This window comes from Magallana gigas, chromosome 6 (genome assembly GCF_963853765.1).
Source record: "Magallana gigas chromosome 6, xbMagGiga1.1, whole genome shotgun sequence".
Lineage (NCBI taxonomy): Eukaryota > Metazoa > Mollusca > Bivalvia > Ostreida > Ostreidae > Magallana > Magallana gigas.
The window spans coordinates 38,984,139-39,004,737 of NC_088858.1; the positions used below are offsets into that span (position 1 = coordinate 38,984,139).

At 34.8% G+C, this 20,599-nt stretch overlaps 1 protein-coding gene across 8 annotated transcripts; it reads left to right on the top strand.

Annotated features, from left to right (window-relative positions):
- Positions 1 to 801: 801 nt before the first annotated feature.
- LOC105324453 (uncharacterized) lies at positions 802 to 17,246 on the top strand. Of its 8 annotated transcripts, none has more exons than XM_034467978.2 (9): positions 802 to 958; positions 8,028 to 8,155; positions 8,629 to 8,776; positions 8,983 to 9,197; positions 9,546 to 9,716; positions 10,216 to 10,583; positions 11,886 to 14,360; positions 14,694 to 14,759; positions 15,641 to 17,246. In XM_034467978.2, exons 2-9 carry the CDS (start codon positions 8,090 to 8,092, stop codon positions 15,681 to 15,683), a joined length of 3,552 nt encoding a protein of 1,183 aa, XP_034323869.2. In that variant the 5' UTR covers positions 802 to 958; positions 8,028 to 8,089; the 3' UTR covers positions 15,684 to 17,246. The 8 variants fall into 8 exon arrangements, with proteins under 8 accessions (XP_034323869.2, XP_065944264.1, XP_034323870.2 ...); XM_034467979.2 differs by lacking the exon at positions 802 to 958 and adding an exon at positions 4,784 to 4,932; XM_034467980.2 differs by lacking the exon at positions 802 to 958 and adding an exon at positions 4,804 to 4,946.
- Positions 17,247 to 20,599: the final 3,353 nt, after the last annotated feature.

Consider the following 20,599-nt stretch of genomic DNA (forward strand, 5'->3'; position numbering starts at 1 on the left):
CGTCTCTAAACATAATTATCGCAAAGTTTATGCTGCTCCCACTGCAGAGGAAGGGAGAAATAGGAGGGGTGTAAGACAGTTCCTAAACCGGTTGTTTGGCCGGTTTAGGAAAAACACTGTCTTACCGGCGGTTGTTCAAGGCGTGGGCCCTGTGAACACCGCTTCAGTGTGCAACCTGACCCTCGAGATCCTTATTGATGAAACGGTGGGTGACATTTTGGGAGAATCGTCGCCAGTTCCTGCCAACATTCTCTCAAAATACACGGCTGGCTCCAACAGTGACGCTTCGAGCTGTAATCTTCCCCTGTCAAAAGCCTCATCTCATACCTCTGCAAGCTGCATGAGTGTGATGGCAAAAGCTGAGCTGGCCTGCCGGCTCGGTAAACCAATCAGGGGAATCGAGAAACCTTACTCAGATCGACCTGTTGGAGCTTACCGGCCCACCGGGAATGTGAAGACTCCACGGCAAAAGGTAAGATTATAGGCCTAGCGCCAATTAACTTACTATATAGTTGATATAATTGAGCCTATATAATATGACGTTAGATACTACAGTAAGCTGTATGCTAATTTTTTTCTTTATTTCTTCCTTTTGTGAACAGTTTCATAAACTTTATTCATTTTATTAAATTTTTGGTTTAGAAATCAAGATGTAATCCCACTGTTCATGAAGACATGTCCTTCAGCATCTTGATTCGGTATTCGGAGTAAAACGGATGTCAGTTTTTGCTCTATTCCGAACCATTGCCACAAGCGCCCTTGTGAGACGGGCATCTGTTCGGAAGAACTCGAACTTTTCTACGCAATTTCAATGAACTCTCTTGAAGTTTTCTGTTGACCTTTAATGAATTGACAACCGGAAACGAACTCGAAATGGAATGTTTCTGCTAGAGCCTCTGAAATGGATTCATGTTTCTTGGTTTAACTAATAGCTTATCCAGAGACGCCAAAAGTAAAGGTAAATATATTGATACTTAGAGTACTTTAGATGTCTCTTTGATACATTTCCTATAGACTGGTGTACGCTTTAGCTAAGTGGCCGTTACTATGGGTGATCCTGTGGATGCGTTTATTGGCGTCAGGGGTTAGGAGTGTATTTTATGATAATCAGAGTCATTAAAATATGTATAATACGGTTGGATACAGTTATATGTCGATGAAAAACTGTCCAAAGATCGGATTGTAGAAATGATTATAAAAATAAATTTTGGGTTTCATTAAAATAAATGCCTATATGTTTTACAGGGAAAAACATACCATATTCACGAATTGATACATTAATAAGAAACAGAAATATTGCGATGAAGAATGGTAAACAGTTCAATCCAATTAACTGTTTTATTTGATGATTTTAATGCTGCTATTTCACAGGGCACATTGACATTGCTTGGCAAAGTTTAAGTTGCCTAAATTGGTGATTAATTATGACATACTTATTTTTATCAATTTGTCTAACAAAAAGAAATACTGTAGTTATCATGATACATTTATATTTTGTGACCCAGGCCATGTGGGAGCAATTCAACTGATTCATGCCAATACAACTATTAATTATACTTGCAGCTAGTGTTCTCAGAGAGGACCTACTTAAAAAATTATTGCCTATTCACTCATTTTGAAAATGTATAAACTATGTTCAACATCTGAACCATGCCTGGTATTACTAGTATCAATTCCTTTGGATGCATCATTCCTGGAGGTTTGGTTCATATAGAGCATGTAGCTGTGTGGGAAGGAGATCTGTTACTATTTGCTTTAACTTGTTCCTTGATCTGAAAAAAATATATATATCATCATACTTGCCAACCTCCAACACGTGAAAATCTGGTCATGACCAGATTTGGAAAGTAAAAAATCTGGTCATAGCGCGTAACGACATTCACGACATATTTATCATGCATTTCGTAGGTATATACAATAGAAATATGTGTTAAAACTTATGTGTAAACAGTGTAATACTTTATTGCAAAGAAGCATTTTAACTAACAGTTGCTGATTTTGAATTTTGTAAAGTGATCTGACACAGAAAATGGTAGGTTGTGTTCAGCTGAAAAACAATGCAAAAAGAGTTTCTGCTACATTAACCTTGCTTTTGAACTCTGTAAATGATGGCATGAAAGTTGTAAGTGACTTGGAAGACTTTTGTGTATTAAAAAGCATTCTATACATGACTTAGCGTTTTTGAATGTTTAGTCTGATCATTTTGGGCACAAAATCCAATATTCAAATGTGCGTTACATAGAACGCAAAAGCCTCGTTTTGTACTCGATTACTTTGTTTTACCTATGGGAATTCATTTTCCCAGATATGTTGGTAGGTACAAAAATATCGTTTTCTTTTTGTTGGTTTTGATTCCGCTGGCCCCGATGAAGACCTTTTCTTATTAGAAGCCATCACAATTAATGATTTAAACCTTCGCTTAGTCAAAACAACTCACGATAATAATTACACTTAATGTGTCTGTTATAGCCATCGGCATTGTTTACGCGTTACGTAAATCCAAGCTCAGCTTGGGTTCATAACTGGAAGTCAAACGCGCAACGTAATTCACGAACCAAATCCGGAAATCGGGAGATTTTCGGGTTGTTCGACAAAAATCGGGTGAAAAGCATGACCCGCCGGGTCATAAAAAATAATCGGGTGAAGGGTTGAAAAATCGGGTGTGACCCGACGAAATCGGGTCAGTTGGCAAGTATGTATATCATTCAACATCTTAAGCATAAATGCACCTTCCAGTCATAGATGGTCTCAGTTTCTTTTGAGTAGACCTGCTCTGAAAACTTTTTTACTAATCTAGGAAATATATAATTAACATTGTATGAGATATGTTGTATCAGACGGTTTAAGATAAAGAAGTACGGTATATACCCCAGGGGGCAGTCATCTACATGTACCCTATATTGTTTTTTTTTTTTTTTATTAAAAATATGCTGGTTCATTGACATTTCAGCTGCAACTTCCTATTATGAACATTGTACATCTTGACATTTTTTATTATCCTACTGTATTTGAGATACTGAAGAATTGTATCACATGCACGTGCATTTGTATATAAAACTTTGATCTTCAATTATGAATAATTATTCCCACATTTTTTTCTTATAAATTTTGTAATTATTTAAATAAATAAATACACAATAATTCTTTCAATATGAAGTATATGCAAAAGAAAATTCAAAAGTTAAATTTTTTTCTAATTACCAGTTTTAGTTTAATTGTCTCATAAACAAAAACCTGTATGGTGCATAATTCAAGTCTTGATTTAATCCGATACCATGCCCAACCACCTTAGTTCCTGATTTATTTTGTGATAAATATTTTTGTGTATGATGAAAAACACAATAGACTTTTTCCAAAGTTATCCATGAATATTATTACCGGTAAATGAAGTCAATAAACTGAGGCCAAAGTGATCTCCAGATTGGGGGTTGCATGTCAAAGTTGGTGCAGATGGGCACTTAAGCATCTTATCAGTAACTAGCCAATATATTGTTTAATAGAGCATGCAGATGGCTTGCCAAATGACAATCTATCATGATCATATACCGGTATGTGTGTTTACATGTACGTGTGCTAGTTTGGCAATTTTAAAGACTATGAGGTAAAATTGGGCTGGAATAGCTGCAATAAAGTACTAGCACTCTCCCTTTTTTTCCCTCCAAAAAATGTAAGATAAAAAACCCCAGAGGCCTACGTTATTGCAGCTAGGTGGGGATGGCTTGGGGTTTGCAAGATTCAATTTTGTTTCCAAATACTTCATTTCGTTATTACTCTGTTGTATATACATTTGCTATAGGTGGTTAACAACTGTTATATGATTGCCAAATCTAATTAATCTATATATGACTTTGATTTAAAGGGACTTGGACACGATTTTAGATCAAAACTTTCTATTCTTTTTTTATGCATAAAATGGTTTACTTGCTCATTTTGAATGATTGATTAAAATTTGAATGTTAAAAGTCAAGTTACAAAAGAGATACAGAGGAAAGAAATCATTGTTATGTAAACAAAGCTCGAGTCTTATATTCGTTTACACATAATGTAAAGTATGGAATTACCATTTTTTGACCAAATGACTCGTGGCAAACAGGGTAAACTGATTCATTGTGCTCATAGATAATATGATAAACAGAAAAAAAACAACGTTTGATTGAGACTTATACCAATAAAACACATATGTAAACAATAAAAAAGCTCAGGCTTTGTTTACAAAACAAAGATTTTCAAACTGTGTATCCTGCTTATAACTCAATATTTGACTTTCAAAATTTGACAAAGCATTTAAAGTACCCACTGGCATATTAAACATTCTAAACATTAAAATTGGAAAAATAAAATTTCAAATTTTGAGCTCAAATTGTGTCCAAGTCCCTTTAAGAAATGAATATGAGTCATTTAATACAGGTCTCTGTTTTAAAAAAAAAAATCATTTGTTGGCCTCTAAATCTTTTATTTCTCCATTTATAATCATTGGATTGCATCTTTTAATCTTTCATTACACAATCACTTTACCACACAATCATAAACTCATATTATTTTCTTACAGATTAGGTTTTTAAAATTTATGTGAAGATAACTAGAAGGATGATTAAAATATGAAGTCACAAATACCACACAAGATTGCATTAAAAAAAAAAAATTCAGCTTCAATTTGAAATTCAGCAAGTTCCAAAAAATAATGTAATTTGTTAAATTGAGGAATAATTAGCCAATAAGAAAGCAATAGTTGAAGAAATTTTTTTGAAGTTGTTGCTATTTTGGTCAATCCCTGTGTGGCCTAGCTGTACATGTATCAATACATCAGACTCTGATAAACTCCATCCAGCAGTAGGTGTGTATTGATTGGATGGAGCCCTGAATTCAATGTCTGCCTCGGAAGGTTACGAGGCTGCCATGATGTAAGGAACCGTCATCTACGCACTTATTCAGGTAGTTAATAACAGGTAGAGTGATTTTGATTTTAACTGCCACAAATTCGGCAGGGGTTTCACTGAATATTTGATGCTGGGCACAATTATTCTAGAGAAAAATTCTTGAAAATAGTCTTTTTAAAATGTAAATTGACATAGTTGCTCCAGACAGTCAATGTAACTGCACTCGCTAGACATTGTACAAAAATACAGACAATAAGCTAATTACCCGCTATTGTTTGGTGTATTTTTTTCTGTATGTGTGACTGACATTAATAATCCATTGACTGGCTAGTCATTGCTGTTGGGAGGAGAGTTTATTGGATAAATTGGATTTGCTTCATTTCATTTCTAATGGATGTACTCTGAGTCGGCTATGCTGTCTTTTGGATTACAGCTAATAACAGTCAGGTGAATCGTTACTATGCCATGGCAATATTATTAGGCTAGCTGATTACAGATGGGCTCTTATTAATGATAAGGAGGAATATTAACATTGATTTATAATTACAGCAACAGAACCAGTGTTTTGTGTAACAGATGAAATATGAGTGATAAGATACTTGAGTTATACCTTGAAAAGAATACAGCTTTTTGGTACTTGACTTAGAAAAATCGGAATGAAATAAAGATGAACATCAGTCAGTAAGTCCATTAAGAATTTTCCTACTAGAGATTTGTGTTTCAAGAGAGAGAGAGAGCTCTCTTTTGAATGTTATTGATTTGAAGTTATGTCTTTTTGGTTCTCTTGTCTACATTTTCAACTGATTTCAAACTTTTGAACTATACCAGTTAAAAGATTTGGGTCAAAGGTTAATAATTAGTAAAGTTCAAGGTTAAAAATGTCTACCATTATTTTGGTCATAGGAGTTATAATCTTAAAATTGCTTCTTTTGAATTTAATTTTTCATTTTCCAAAGATTCTCTTAATTTTGAATTTTACCTCCTGATAAATGTTACTATTAAGACTTTGAAATACATGAAAATAAATTACGGCATATAGGATAATATAAAAAAAGATTTTTAGATGTTTAGAGTACCGGTACATGTAACTGATTTGATTTTTGACAAATGATACAAGGACTGTACACAATTGTGGCAAAAAAGAATGCGCATTTATCCAATAAGATATACCCAAAGTTCTTGAGATGGTAGTAGGGACAGAGATAGCTGCAGAACTACAGCTCCACAGGAAATTCAGGTTCAACCATGGAGCTAAAGTTTCATCCATACAAAAAACTGCTTATTTATTGTGCAAAAAAGATTGAGCATGGTTTTAGTCTTATCAAACTAATTTAGAAATATATTCTATGAAAATTTTTATGCTTACTAATTCCTGAGACATTTTACTTTGGATGTGATTACTTTACCGGCCTCTGAATATCTTGAATAAACCAGCCACATAAAGTGAAACAGTATATAAATAGTGCCTGTTTGGGAGGGTAACAGTTGAAATTGACACCCCGAGAAAACCATTGTCAACCGACGCGAAGCGGAGGTTGACAATGGTTTACGAGGGGTGTCAATTTCAACTGTTATCCTCCCAAACAGGCACTATTTATTTTGTTATACTGAATGTCTTTTTTAAAATTTTTAAGAAAAATTTACTGCTTTTATATAGGAATAACGTGAATTCTACAGCGAACCGTACGCGCATAATTTTCGCGCATGGTACATTTTTTAATGTTACCCGTTGCCAAGTGCGTTGCTAACGCTGAGGGTAATAGTAAATATTATTAACTGCGTCTTAACCAATCAGATTTCAGTATTTAACATGAAAGTATAACAATGTGTTTTGTTTAGAGGTAAAAATGGTGCCTTGATTTTGACATGAAATTGTCATACTTCACTTTCCAAGGTTGATTACGGTTTTTAGGAAAACATTTGAGGCAAGTCAAGTTGTGTATCAGTATTAAAATATCTCAGTATTTCTATTTGGTATGAAAATATTTACAGAATATGTTTCTAAATTAGTTTAGTAAGTTCAAAACTGTGCGCAACTTTTTTGCACAATAAATATATACAGTTTTTTATATGGATGAACTGTAGCTCCATGGTCTGTCAACCCAAACTTCTCATGGAACTACAGTTCTGCATCTAGGACAGACTCTTAAATAGGATGGATTCAGTATGCCTAATACAGAGATTTAAATTATTGTTCACTTAATAATGTAATAATGCATGAATTTGTTACATGGAAAGTCTTTTCGTAAAGTAAGAAAAAGTCATGAGTTAGTTTATCTTAAAGAATTCCATAAGCCATTCATTGGAGTTGATGGAGTTTATGTTTTCTTCGGACTGTAAAACAGTTATGTAGAACATCATGTGGGTGCTGAGACATATAAATCAATAACGTTGTAAACGTTTGTAAACAGTGACTGGCTAACTTCTGAATGCAGTGCCACTGAATATTGTCAGAATTTGATAGAAATAAGGAAACCAAAGTTTTATTAGGTTCACAAGGATATTGCATGGTCTCATCATCAGCATTTCTTCTGATAGTCGAGATACTTAAAACTGTGATGGGTTGATAATACAGCAGATATCTCACAAGCCATTTATGGCTGGTTCTTGAGACTTGGCATTGGACATGCAGAAACGTGTCGGTTGAATAAGTCTAGCAGTTATGTAATATGCTTGTCTAGAAATATGATGGGAAGGCTTGAATACTGATGCGGGCAGTGTGTTTTGGGTGAATAACTTGGGATTACCGTCTGGAATCAGGAGTTCAGGAACAATCAATAACAGTCACTGTACAATGGATATCTTGAGAATTTCTCTATGCATGATGCTGTTGCTATAATGATACAGAGCTGTGCATTTGGTTATTATCTTGATTGCTGTTGTATTTATGTTTTTAAAGGATTCTCCTGGTGATTATTTTCTTTAAAAGACCATTTTAACGGGTATGAATTACATTAAGTAGAATTATGAATTTTAATGTATTGGAAAAAGTGGTCTGTCTGAAAAACTCATTTGTTGCTGCATGTTGCTCACTGGTGAGTCACAGGTTGACAAGGTATGTGAAGAAGCGACCCAGCAGAGTGACTCATTGTCTCACTAAGACTAAGCTATTGATTCAATTATTTTCAATGTTTTATTCTGTTCTTGCAGGTACAGGTAGCAAAATGGGTTAAACAACCACCAAAGTCATCCAAGGAAGTGGCCTGGTCGCCATGACAACATCAGCAGCAGAAGATCTGCTCCAGGCCAATCAGGTTGTCAAGGAGAGATGGAAAGTGGTAGGTTTGAACTTTTTTTATTTATTGATTTAAAAAAAAAAAAAATTGAGAAATTCAGATCATATTAATTTAAGGCTTTTCTATTTAAATTTTGTGTGTAACTTTTTCAGCTAGTACTAGCAGAATCTATTTGAGAGTAAATGAGTATTACAAATTCTTGTAATTTATTTGCTTAGTTCAATGACCTCTTGTCCTTATCCAGAAAAGCCACCAAACTTTATCCTCCCATTGGTTTGTTTAGTGTACCTAAGTTCTTTAGTTGATGCTAGCTAAGAGCTGTTTCTAAATCTAAATGGTTTGCTCTGGCTGTGCTGACTATGCATAATAATGAATGTTTTAGATTGTTCATAACATCATTTAATGGCCAGGACAATGTACAATCATTGAAATTTTGTATTATAGAAGTTTTCATGAATGTAAATTAGTTTTACAGGAACTAATGTTTAATGACCAAATAAATGTTAATTTCAAAGGTTCGGAAAATTGGTGGTGGTGGTTTCGGGGAGATTTACGAGGGCATCGACCAAGTGACCAAAGAATCTGTAGCCCTCAAGTTAGAGTCAGCCAAACAAGCCAAACAGGTCCTCAAGATGGAAGTTGCTGTCCTTAAAAAATTGCAGGGTAAGAAAAATAACTATCACTTTGGAGACACATTTATTATGTATATCTTGTAAAAAAAATATTTTGGATTCATGAAAACTTACAAAAAAAAACCCATGTGTATACACTGGTACTTAAATAAAAGGAATTTCTTTAATCTCTCATAAGTTATTTTAAGAATGATGTTAAAGGAATGTTGATGATAAAAATTGTGTTTTTGATTTTAGGACAAGATCACGTCTGCAGATTTATTGGGTGTGGCCGCAATGAAAAATACAATTATGTTGTCATGACCCTTCAGGGTAAAAACTTGGCGGAGTTGAGGCGTAGTCAATCCCGGGGGTGCTTCTCCCTCAGTACCACCCTCAGGCTAGGGGCCCAGATTCTGAAGGCCATAGAATCCATTCATGAAGTTGGATTTCTGCACAGAGATGTGAAGCCAGTAAGTTTATGCCATGTAGCTAGACCTAACAAAGTCGTGATATTGTTATTTAACGTCATCTAATTATGATATTGAATTTCTTGTGGATGCTGAAACGTTCGCTCTGTTATTGGCACAATACATGTATTTTTCCTAGCCTTAATTGCCGTCTTCCAGAGTAATCCTTAAAAGTTTGCATTATTATGTAACCTCTGGGCTTGAATCCATGCTTTGAATCTACAAGGAATTCATGCAAACTTGTACCAGTAGATAGAATTGTTTTTTGTGTTAATCAGCAAATGAAAAAAAAATTGCCCATGGATCTACAGAAAACGACAATGAACATATTTATGACTTTAAACCTTTCAGTCCAACTTTGCTATGGGTAGACTCCCTAAGGACAGCAAGAAAGTGTTCATGCTGGACTTTGGATTGGCCAGACAATACACCACCCCTAGTGGAGAAGTGAGACCCCCCAGAGCTGCTGCAGGCTTCCGAGGGACAGTGAGATATGCCTCTGTAAATGCCCACAAAAACAAGGTAGAATAGCAGCTTCTCGTTAAAGTCAATTACTAATTCACTATATATGTGATAAGTGTCTTTATCTGTCTATTTTGTTTCATCTTGATGTGATTATGGTAAGGTATTAGATTCTTGTAAGAGAATACATGTACGGTATGCTATATCTCATAAATTCTTGAACACTTTATGGCTGTGTGGATTTTGAATTGCTTTTCTTGAAGAGGGGAAGGGGATGCTATCTTGGTTTTATGTAAACTCTTATCTTAATGTCTTGCTTGACCATCATCTTCAGTGACAAAATACAGATTAATAATTTTATGCATATACATATGTATTAAAATTCAAACGAGTCTTTTTAACCACACATTGAAACTGATGGTGTGTGCACTTTCTGGCCATACCATCTTAAACCCACCCTGTTTTATTATTTTTACCGATATCTTGTTTGATTTGAAATGTTCATGTACTGTAGTTATTTTCAAAAACATAATTGATATTGTTTTTTGTACATTGTTAGGAAATGGGGAGACATGATGATCTGTGGTCCCTGTTTTACATGCTGGTAGAATTCCTGGCCGGTCAGCTACCCTGGAGGAAAATCAAGGACAAGGAACAGGTGGGCCAGAAGAAGGAGGAGTATGACCACACACAGATGCTGAAGAACATGCCTCCCGAGTTTAAGACCTTCCTGGAACACATAGAGTCCCTGGAATATCTGGATAAGCCGGATTATTCACTCATGCACAACTTGTTTGAGCAGTGTATCCGACGGAAGGGGATAAAGGATAGCGATCCGTACGACTGGGAGAAGATTTACACGGATTCAGTGGCTACCACCACTACCACCTCACCGCCAATAGGAATGAAGGCCACCACCGGATTAGGGTAAGCTTGCGTGGTTGGTTCTTGCAGTGTTTCACTCTTTTGGCAAGTTATTTGTAAAACAAGACTGATATGTTTTTAAGAATTTGTCAAGTTTCAAAGAAAGACCCATATCATTTTAATATCTAAAAATATCAATATCAAAAGATGCCTGTGAATAATATTTAACTCTTTACTTCATATCTTGATTTGTAACCAGATTCTATTTTTTTAAAAATGCCAACAACCAGATACACATATAGGTAGCTGTTTTGGTCAGTTCTTGTCTTCAATTATGTGATGTTTGATGGTTTTTTTTTTACAAAGCATAATTCCTTCTGCTATTTTTAAGTGGCATCCATTATTGTTCATTCAAGATTCATCAAAAGAGTGAATCAGGTTTCATCATTATGGTATCGCATACCTCCCACCTAAAAAAAAAAGTTGCTATCATGAATGCGCTGCAACTATTAACCAGTATCATAGTCGTATGGAAGACATACCTTGATACCAGGATAATATTTTACATGTACTGTGGAATCATTAAATTTCGTGGGGGCCAATTTTCGTGGATTGCTTAAATTTTACAGGTTCGTGGGGACGTAATTTCGTGTATTCTCTTAAACCTACAAAGGATATATGACTTTATTACCCTAATTTATTAATTCGTGGAGGATGTTAATTCGTGGATGCGAGGTACCCACGAATTCCACGAAAATTGAGCCACCACGAAATCCAATGATTCCACAGTATTTGTTATTGATTACCGTAGTACATTCAGCATTATTAGCTACACTGTGGAGTACGTTACACGTAGTGAATTAAAAACTAAAATTAACTCTTATATGCAGTAACTTTGCAGGCATTAAAGTTACACTATGGAGTTACACTAAGTGTATAAAAAGCTAAAATTAATTCCTACATGCAATAGCTTTGCACCTAATTGTTCAACTTAAGATGAATATGTTGTTAATCTAAAATCATATAGATATCCATTTAATAGAATACTCATGTGTATTATGTTTGATGTACACTATCCTTTGAGACATATAATTATATAAGCAGTGTGTATTAAATGTCTGTTGTATCTGATAAATGAGCTTGTAATATTATGCTTTGATTGATCAGCAAGGATTCTGCCATTACAGAGTGCTAAAATGTATTATTCAGGCAACCTTTTCCTGGAACTTGGTGTTTAGGGTTCCATTGATTATTTTATAATGTACTACAGACAATATGTTCTTCACATATGCAGCCTGAAAAAAATATGTAAAAGCTTTGTACCTTTTGAAAATTAATTAGAATTTGTTGAATCTTTTTTTTTAGTTTGCATGGAGCTACAGAAGTCATTGATGAAATTATGAGTGATGAAGAGAATAAAGATGAAAAGAAGCTGAAGGATGCAGAGCTCATCATTGACAATAAGCATGTGAAGGACCTGGACAATCGATATCGAGAGGAACAGGGTGACATTGTTCTTCTCAAGCGCGATGACCCTAATCTACGTGTGGATGAAAAACATCAGGTGGAACAGATGGTGAAAGAGGAAACCGTGGAAAATGTGGCCGTGGAAGCAGAAAACGAACCAAATGATAAAGTTGTTGATGAAGCAAAAAATGAAGAAGTGAAGGACACAGTTGTTAAGCCTGCAGTGACCTCACCAACTAAATCCTCACTGAAAACTGTAGATTCTAGTATTCTGAAACTCAGGAACTCTCAAAATAGTGTTCCAGAAAGTGCATTTAAACCCATTAAAGAATCAGTGTCTTTTGGTGATGTTAAGTCCATTGATTCAAAACAGAAAGATGGAGGTTCAAACTTCAAAGCTGAGAGGAGAGTGTCAATTCAAAACTTTGCTGAAGTTGTAGAGGAGAACGGAGTTCTAAATAAGTGCAATAATGACCCTGATCAACTGGTGAGTCGAGCGCCATTGACATTTGCTATGATGCAGACGGATGAGAAAACGCCAGATGATCATCTTGATGAAAACGCCACAAGAGCGGCTCCTTACACAGTGGCCAGCCAGTGGAATGCCTCCCAATTCCCTTCATCATCTGAGAGTCAGGCAGATGATGAGAGTGAGGGAGAGATAGGAGGAGGAGGAGTCAAATCTAAATCTCAAATGAAGAAATCTAAACGATTTCAACATAACACCCTTATGGATGAGGAGGATATGAAAATGGACAGTGTTTTGAGAAATTCCCTCGTTTTGGCTGATGCTGATGGTCAAGATTGTCTTCGAAATTCTCTAGTGTTTTTAGGGGATGATAGTGCTGCTCTGTCTGCTAATGACTCTGACAATGATAAAAAGCATGGAGCAAAAAGTAAATCCGGTTCTTTTGCTGAAAAATCAAAACAGCAAGAAAAGTCTGCAGCAACCAGTAGTATATCACACAAAATGATAGGCCATAAAATGCCAGAGAAGCTTGCTAAAGAAATGGATAATCTTATATCATCACCCCTCCGCAATAGTCCCACGAAAAATCTATTTAAGCCTAAAGAAAGTTTAACTGATCTTAAGAAATTGGCTCAACTTAGTCACATTAAACCAATCACCTCAAAGCCTCCACCACCCCAACCTGTGACAACAAAAAGGGACTCAGGTTCTTCTGTGGACAAGCCTACTCTTGTCAAACCAGCTCTCAAGCCTAAGCCGAAACAGCTGCCCAATCTGAGAGTGCTTGTAGGATCATCTGTAGACAAAAAAGTCAGTGATGAGGGAAGCTCAGTTGATGGGGACCTGAAAACAGCAGTCATGTCCAATGTGGATGTGCAAGTGAAAAAAGACACAGAAAAGCAGGGAGAATTGGAGAGTAATTCTTCTTTTCTTTCTCAAGACAAGTTTGGTTCAATGAATCTGGTGTCAAATAAACAGTCTTTAAAGCCCTTGGAAGAGAGGGTTACTGTAGCCAATCCGGGTGCAGTATCTTTAACTAGTATAGAAACTTGTGTAGATAACATAGATAATAGATTAAGTAATGTAGACAAAAATCCTGAAGATATTAAAACTCCTCAAAGTGTGTCAGTTACTAAGAGAGAGTTGCCTTTGCCAGCTTCACAAATTCCTATACGAGTTGATAAACTGGCAAAACACTCAACGACAAATTCTGCTGGTGTTGCTAAGCAGACAACAGAGACTACAGCTACAGATAAGTTGGATTTCCCTGGGGTCAAAAACGCCAAAACTGATGCCAGTACAAATGATGCTCCTAAATTAGTGAAACATGTAGATAAGAAATTCTCTGACAAGGACATACAGAAGGCTGAACTAGAACACTTAAAGACCAGAAAGAAAATGTCTCCTATTGTCGAGGAGAGAAATGGAGAAATTGCTTCCAAATCTACGCTCAGTGTTGAGCAGGTGCTTTCCAGTACTAAGTCCACAAGTAGTGAGCCATCTGTGGGCAAAGAGGAGAAAATTGATACCTCTATAGATAAAAATCAAATAGAAAGGAGACATTCTCTTAATATTGAAAATAAACCATCTACTTCAAATCAGCCAGAGAAAAAAGCATCAAAAAGTCAAGCTGAAGTGTTAAGAGAAACAAGAGGATCTACTTCAGTTGAAAAAAGTCCCTCTCTGCTGGAAAATAGAATATCAAACCAGAAAAATGATCCTGGAAACAAAAAGCCAGTGAGGCGACGTTCCTCGTCAGCTTCTAGGATTTCTGACCGCACTGCCAATGAACTTCGTGAGGCTTTGGCTGCTGTTACCCCCACACCACCAGACAATGACCCCTCAAAGGTTCCTAAACCTCCTCCTGGTGCTGCTCCCAAAAATACAGTGTTGTTGAATGCAAGGTAAACATTTCAAAGATTTTTAACAAATTTGTTCAAATTTCATATCCAATCAATGGAATTTTTAGCACTAATTTTGAGATTCATTCTTGATGTTTTTTTCTTTAAAATTTGCACTCATATCCTGCTTCGTAGTTTCATTTTTAAAATCTTCAAACATGTTTTATCTTCATTTTACTCTGACTGTGTGTTTAAACTTTCATCAGTGGACGGTAAGTATTTATAGACCCTGTCTCAAATGTGCTTGATGGATATTTTTCATTGCATTGTTTTTGGTTTGATTTTGTTTGTACCATCATTGCTTCAGTTCTTTTGCATGTGTCTTTTTATTTGCAGGAGACGCCGATACAAAATGGCTTCTACCAATACAAGTCCGAGAGAACCGTCTTCACCACGGGCGCAGTAGGAACTTAATCTCCTGTTATTTTATACACACTCTTCAATATGTTTTTTTGTTGCTGAAAGTTATTTATGGTATAGTTATATTTGGTTGTGCACTGCACTTTCTGTGCCTCTACAAGATATTTGTGATCTGATTTTTTTTTTTAAAAGCCCAGTGGTTGTTGTATGCATGCATATCATGTACTTGTATACCGGTACTTAACTTAATACAGTGATATATATATTGAATCTGTGTTGTATCTTGACACTTTAACATAATTTGCATTCTGAAAATGTACTTCTCATGATTTTGAAGATCTGAATCAATCTTTTCATGATTTTACTCAAGACTTAGCAGTTATGGACCAAAATGGATCAAGTTAAATGAAATACTGTTAATAGCTGGTATATTGTGCTCAAAGTCCTGTCTTCGTTTCAAGTAAGATTGGAAAATGATAACACAGTTTTCATACATTGAAAAAATCTAGTCCAGATGAAGTTATAAATCATGAATTCAGTTCATTCTCATTTGCTTATGAACATCACAGCTCACTTTAAATATGGTTGTGATGCCATCCCAAAAATGTTGTAAAGCAAGTTCTACCTCACACTTGAAATGCATATTTTTATTTTTGGCATCCATTCAGTATAATAATTACTATGTTTAGGTTTTTTCTTCTTCTATTGTTGCATGGCAAACAAATCTATTGTATTTTGGTTGTTTTAATTGTGTGTGATGTTTTAAACAATTTGGTGCTCTGATCCTTATGTTGAAAATACATGTACTAGTTTGTTAAATAATGTGAACAGTATAACTATATCACTGTTTTTTGAATTAACCTGCTGATTTCCCCTGAAATTACAATTTTTCCTAATAATTTCCATTGTTATTTTTTCTACAGCAGTGAAATTCCAATTCTGAAAAGCAAGCCTGCTTGGAAATAAATCTTAGATCCTTAAATAAATACACACTAACACACCAGCCATCATCCACCCTTCATTTTATGGAAAATGTTTGATCTCTGTGCCATACCATGGGAAATGCTGCTATAGTAGAAGCAAGAGGAGATAACTGCTTTATTTTCTCACGAAATCAGTTTGGCAATGTAGCAATATTGGTGACTGCATAATATAATGCAATAGGGATCTGTCTTCGATCTGCAATGTTTGGGGTGATCTGCTATATAACACTAGGTCTCTTGTGCACTTATTTTTTTGCCCTTGAAATGGAACCGTCAAAAGTATGCGCCTTGCTTGAAACTTAATTGCTTTTAGTATTAACTGCAAAGTATTTGAACTAACAGTCATTTAATATGATACTCAAAGATTATGTCAGTGTAATTTCATCTCAAAAGCATTCAGGTATTCTCAATTTGACACTAAGAGGCAGGTGGAAAAAAAATAAAAAACCAATCAGTCGTTGATGCACAACTTTGAAGGTGTTCAACATTTGTTACTCAAAGATGGTTGCTTTCATGTAAATGTATTGATATATGTTGATATTTACAATGAATGACCATTGCCACTGTTTATTGGTGCATTTTTGCTGTGTGAAGCCTGTACTGTGACATCTTCAGTTATATTGTGTTGACTGTAACAGTGAGACTGTAGACTACGACCCGGTACTTGTGGTTTCAGTGCGCTATGACATCTGGGACTGCGAATGTCTGAAACTCTTTAATGCAAAGAGAACTACATGTAGTGCTTGTTATTTACCTCAAGTGTGTTTATTTGAGGAGTGTTTAGATTTACGTAACTTTGATGTTATATTGAGAATTTTCTCAGATCTACGTGTTTTAATTTGCTGTAAGTAAATGGTGGATACATCTCATTATTCAAGTACCCAAATTTTGTGATATGTTGTTAGTTATATGAAATCTTTATTGATGGTTAATTTATTTGACTTTTTGCTGGTTGTCCAAGAAAAGATATTAGCAAGAGTGAATTGTTATCATTTGGTGTTTACATTAATCTTAACTCGGTACTCGGTGAGTTTTTGAAAATGAGCCATGATTATATTAAAGTGTTCAAGACTTCAAGAAAGTTATCTTGATCATATGCAATGTTTTAGCAAAAAGTGAAATTTAGTCAACAAGCTCAAATGTTAAATTTAGTACTTTGGAAGTGTGATAAAAGGTAATGAATTTCAAATCCAGGTTTCACACCAAGGGTAAGAATTCAACATTTATCAAAAGTTTTTTTTTATTGACAAAATTCCTTTCTACTTTTTCCCCCTCCAAATCTTCATCCTTGTTGAATGTTTTGTAACCCATTAAATGGGGAGGTTTTTGCATTTATGTGTATTATCATTAATATGTACTTAACACATTTTATCAAAGTTTTTTTTCTGTTACTGTATTATTAAAGTGCTTAGAAATAGTGTACTGTACCTTTGAGATGGGAGAAAAATGCTGAATGTTGATTTGAGTGCATGCATGGTTTGTAAAGAATGCAAGTCATTATAAACAAAATTAAACAATAATAATAAAGTAAGTTAAAATATAAGAAGTACAAGTTATTTTGATTTCATTTAGTACATTGATATACTTTATCCAAGCACAGCTAGAGTTCTGAACCAGAGAATTTATTTATGACAATAATAAACCAAACCCCCATTTTTTTATTGTACCTCCAACAGTGAAAATTATTCAGTGAATACTTCTGCAAATTTGTAAAATAAAAATGACCTGTAGATTTTCACCGTTTCTTTCTTTTACACACAAGAAAATCTCTTGAAAACTGGCAAGTTCTGTCAAAGTTGAGTTAATGCATGTATAAACACTGCCATTATACATGCAGGCCCTGTGACTGGCTTGATCCAACACTTCCAGTTGTAAATTTAAAATTTAGGATTTGCCTCCAGAAACCAATTGTTTCACATACATGTATAATCAGTTCAGCTAATGAAGAGTTTTTCAAGTACTGGTAACGTACTAGCTTATCACACTAAATCCCATGTTGTGTCTTAATATCCTCCAAATATGACTTTTAACCCATGTTATGTTTAAAATACCCGGTAATGACAATTGGAAATGTCAGTAGCTGTATATATATTTCCTTTTGAGCATTTGTATGTCAAGCTATTAATTATAATATAGATGTACCAAAATATCGAGCAGACATTTTTGTTTGATCCTAAACATTTCACCTTGAGGACAACTGGTGTACCAAAGGACTATTTCAAGCAGCTATGCCCCTTTTACAAAGTGGTGCCTTTAAGATTTTGATGGAAACACTAGTGGTCGAACTAGACACTGTTAAGAAAAGCATTTCAAAGGACTTGCTTTGACCTTAACCTATGACTTAAAAATTTTCCAGTTGGCATAGAACTTTGAATCTTTTAAACTTTTAATTCAAGCTCATAACCTCATACCTTTAGGCATTTTTTTGGTTTAATCTGGGCAAAATAAAAATGGTCTACAATGGATTTCAAGTAGAGATTTTAAATAGGTCTGCTATGACCTTCACATTTAACCTTGAAACTTGGTTCTAAGTCGCTGCAAACCTTTTATCCAAAAGCTGTTTATAGTACACATGTATAAGCTATACAGGGCTAACGAGAGAGGTCTGATACGACCTTGACCTAGAAACTTCATTCAAAGGTCACTGCAAACCCTTTGCACTCTGAGGGTGAAGTATGAGCCAGGTTGGACCAAGGGAAGAAAATACATGTATGATCAAGACAAGGATTTGTTACATAATTCTGCTATGACCTAGAATGTTGGTTCAAGATCACTTCACATCATTAACCCAAAAGCATTCTGTGGATGAAGTTTGAGCCAAATTGGGCCAAAGGGAGAGAAGATATACTCCAGACAATTGATTTTAGATGGATGGACATACACATCACTATATGTCGCTCGTAGAGTGGGGCCTTAATAAATAATTTTTTCATTAGGGTCATGATGATATTTGAACTACATCCTACTTGTCAACTAAGATATTGAAAAAATAATTCAAATTCAGTAGCAGTGAACACCAGCAAATTCATCAAATTGATTATTTACCAATACTGTACATACACCGTTAGATGCAATGTACAGGTACTGAAAATCAGCAACATTGAAATAAAGAAAAAAAATCACACTTCCTCTGAATTGAGCCCATTTTATTGATACATATATCTCTCATACATTAACTTGTATTAATACCTAATTATAGCCGAAATGTGTAACACTGTGTGTTAAAACAAGTCATGCTGAGGGGTACAATAAGGGAAATAATTAAGGAAGCAAACAAGTTCTCATGCTGAACTAAAAATAACCTTTTCAATGTGTTAACATTTTATTTTTTGGCATGAAAAAAACCTCAAACATTCCAAATAAGCTGCTTTCTCTAACATTAAAAATAATCTGAAGCCAAAAAATGGAAAATTTTCTTTTAAAAAATCAACAAAACCCAAAAGCAGAAAAGGGTTAATTTAAAGTTGTATGCATATGCAGTGAATGCATACACATGGTTAATTTGCACATGTATTAGAATATTTGGGCCCAAAGCACCATACTGATTCCTTGTTCTGACAAGACACCAGCTGTTTAATGATAACCCATCAAAAAATGAGTAATAAAGAGAATTTCATATGTGGAGAAGATTCTTCCAAAAACAATTAAAAGATCTTTCAAGGGTATGGTCACGAATTTTGTCAAATCTTATTTTTCTGTTTTTATTATTTACGATGCTTTGGGAATGCATTTCTAATGATCAAATGAAATTTGAGAGTCAGTGATAGAGTTATAAGCAAGAGACAGGACTCACAATATTTGTCATGTAAACAAGGCTTGTGCTGTTTTTGTTTACATATGTTCAATTTATCAGTAAAAAATCATTTTTGAGCAAAATTGTGACCATGCCCCTTTAATAACTTGATTTGATATCAAATAATTTCAATAATTAAAGTGAGTTAGAAAAAATGAGTTTGAAAAAAATCATTTAAATGTCAAATCCATCAAGATTGGGACAAAATAATTGTTGATCTAGGGATTTATTGATAAAAAAAAACACAAGAGGGACAAAACAGGTGTGCTTTTGACTGCAAATTATACAATACAAAACTATGTACATTTACTTTGGTGACTATACATTGTTTTTTTTCCTCACATTCACTTGTCAAAAAAAAAATTGTTACTCTGTACATCAACAATTTATTGCATAATAAAAAATAAAACGGGCCATAGAATAATAAATACTTGTTATCATTAAACATAGGTAGTTCAACAATGTACACACAGTATGATTAAAACTGAAAATAGTCGGGACAGAAGGTACGCGGTGCTAGTTGGCCTCTGTAGTATTGTGTTTTCTGTTTTTTACCACTCTGACCAGCAGAGCCCATAGTGATGTCTCGACAAGTCTATGCACTCAATATTCCCCACCAAACTGTAATACACGTACAATGTACCACTATTTTAAAAATATATATGTAAGCGTTCATCATCTAGGTGCCCAATACAACACAACAGTTTAAGTAGGTATAGCTGTCCCCAAATTATTCCAGAAAATTCCACAGATTTCCTAAATCACTTCAGAAACAATATTCATACACTTCACAATAAAAAAAGAAGAAAAAGACAATTTAAAAAACCCAATACTTTCACAGGACAAACAACAAGTGTAGTGAACACATCTATCTTTTGCACCCACTTCTATAAATGAAGCCACAAATTAAATGGCGACAGACTGAAATTGGATGTGCTCGTGATGGACTTTAACCGACTTGACTCATCTACGTATATATCTACATAAGCGAGATGACAAGACAATTTTTTTGATTTCAAATTCTCTCATACTGTGGCCTGAACACTCTGATATAAAAGAGGTGCTATACACCTACTTCAATATAAAAGTAAACAAAGACGGGGTGC

What these genes read in the sequence shown, in the direction of transcription:
- LOC105324453 (XM_034467978.2), top strand. Translation starts at nt 8,090, where the DNA reads ATGACAACATCAGCAGCAGAAGATCTGCTCCAGGCCAATCAGGTTGTC. An exon ending in TGCACAGAGATGTGAAGCCA is followed by an intron (nt 9,198 to 9,545) that starts GTAAGTTTATGC and finishes TAAACCTTTCAG; the next exon opens with TCCAACTTTGCTATGGGTAG. An exon ending in AAGGCCACCACCGGATTAGG is followed by an intron (nt 10,584 to 11,885) that starts GTAAGCTTGCGT and finishes CTTTTTTTTTAG; the next exon opens with TTTGCATGGAGCTACAGAAG.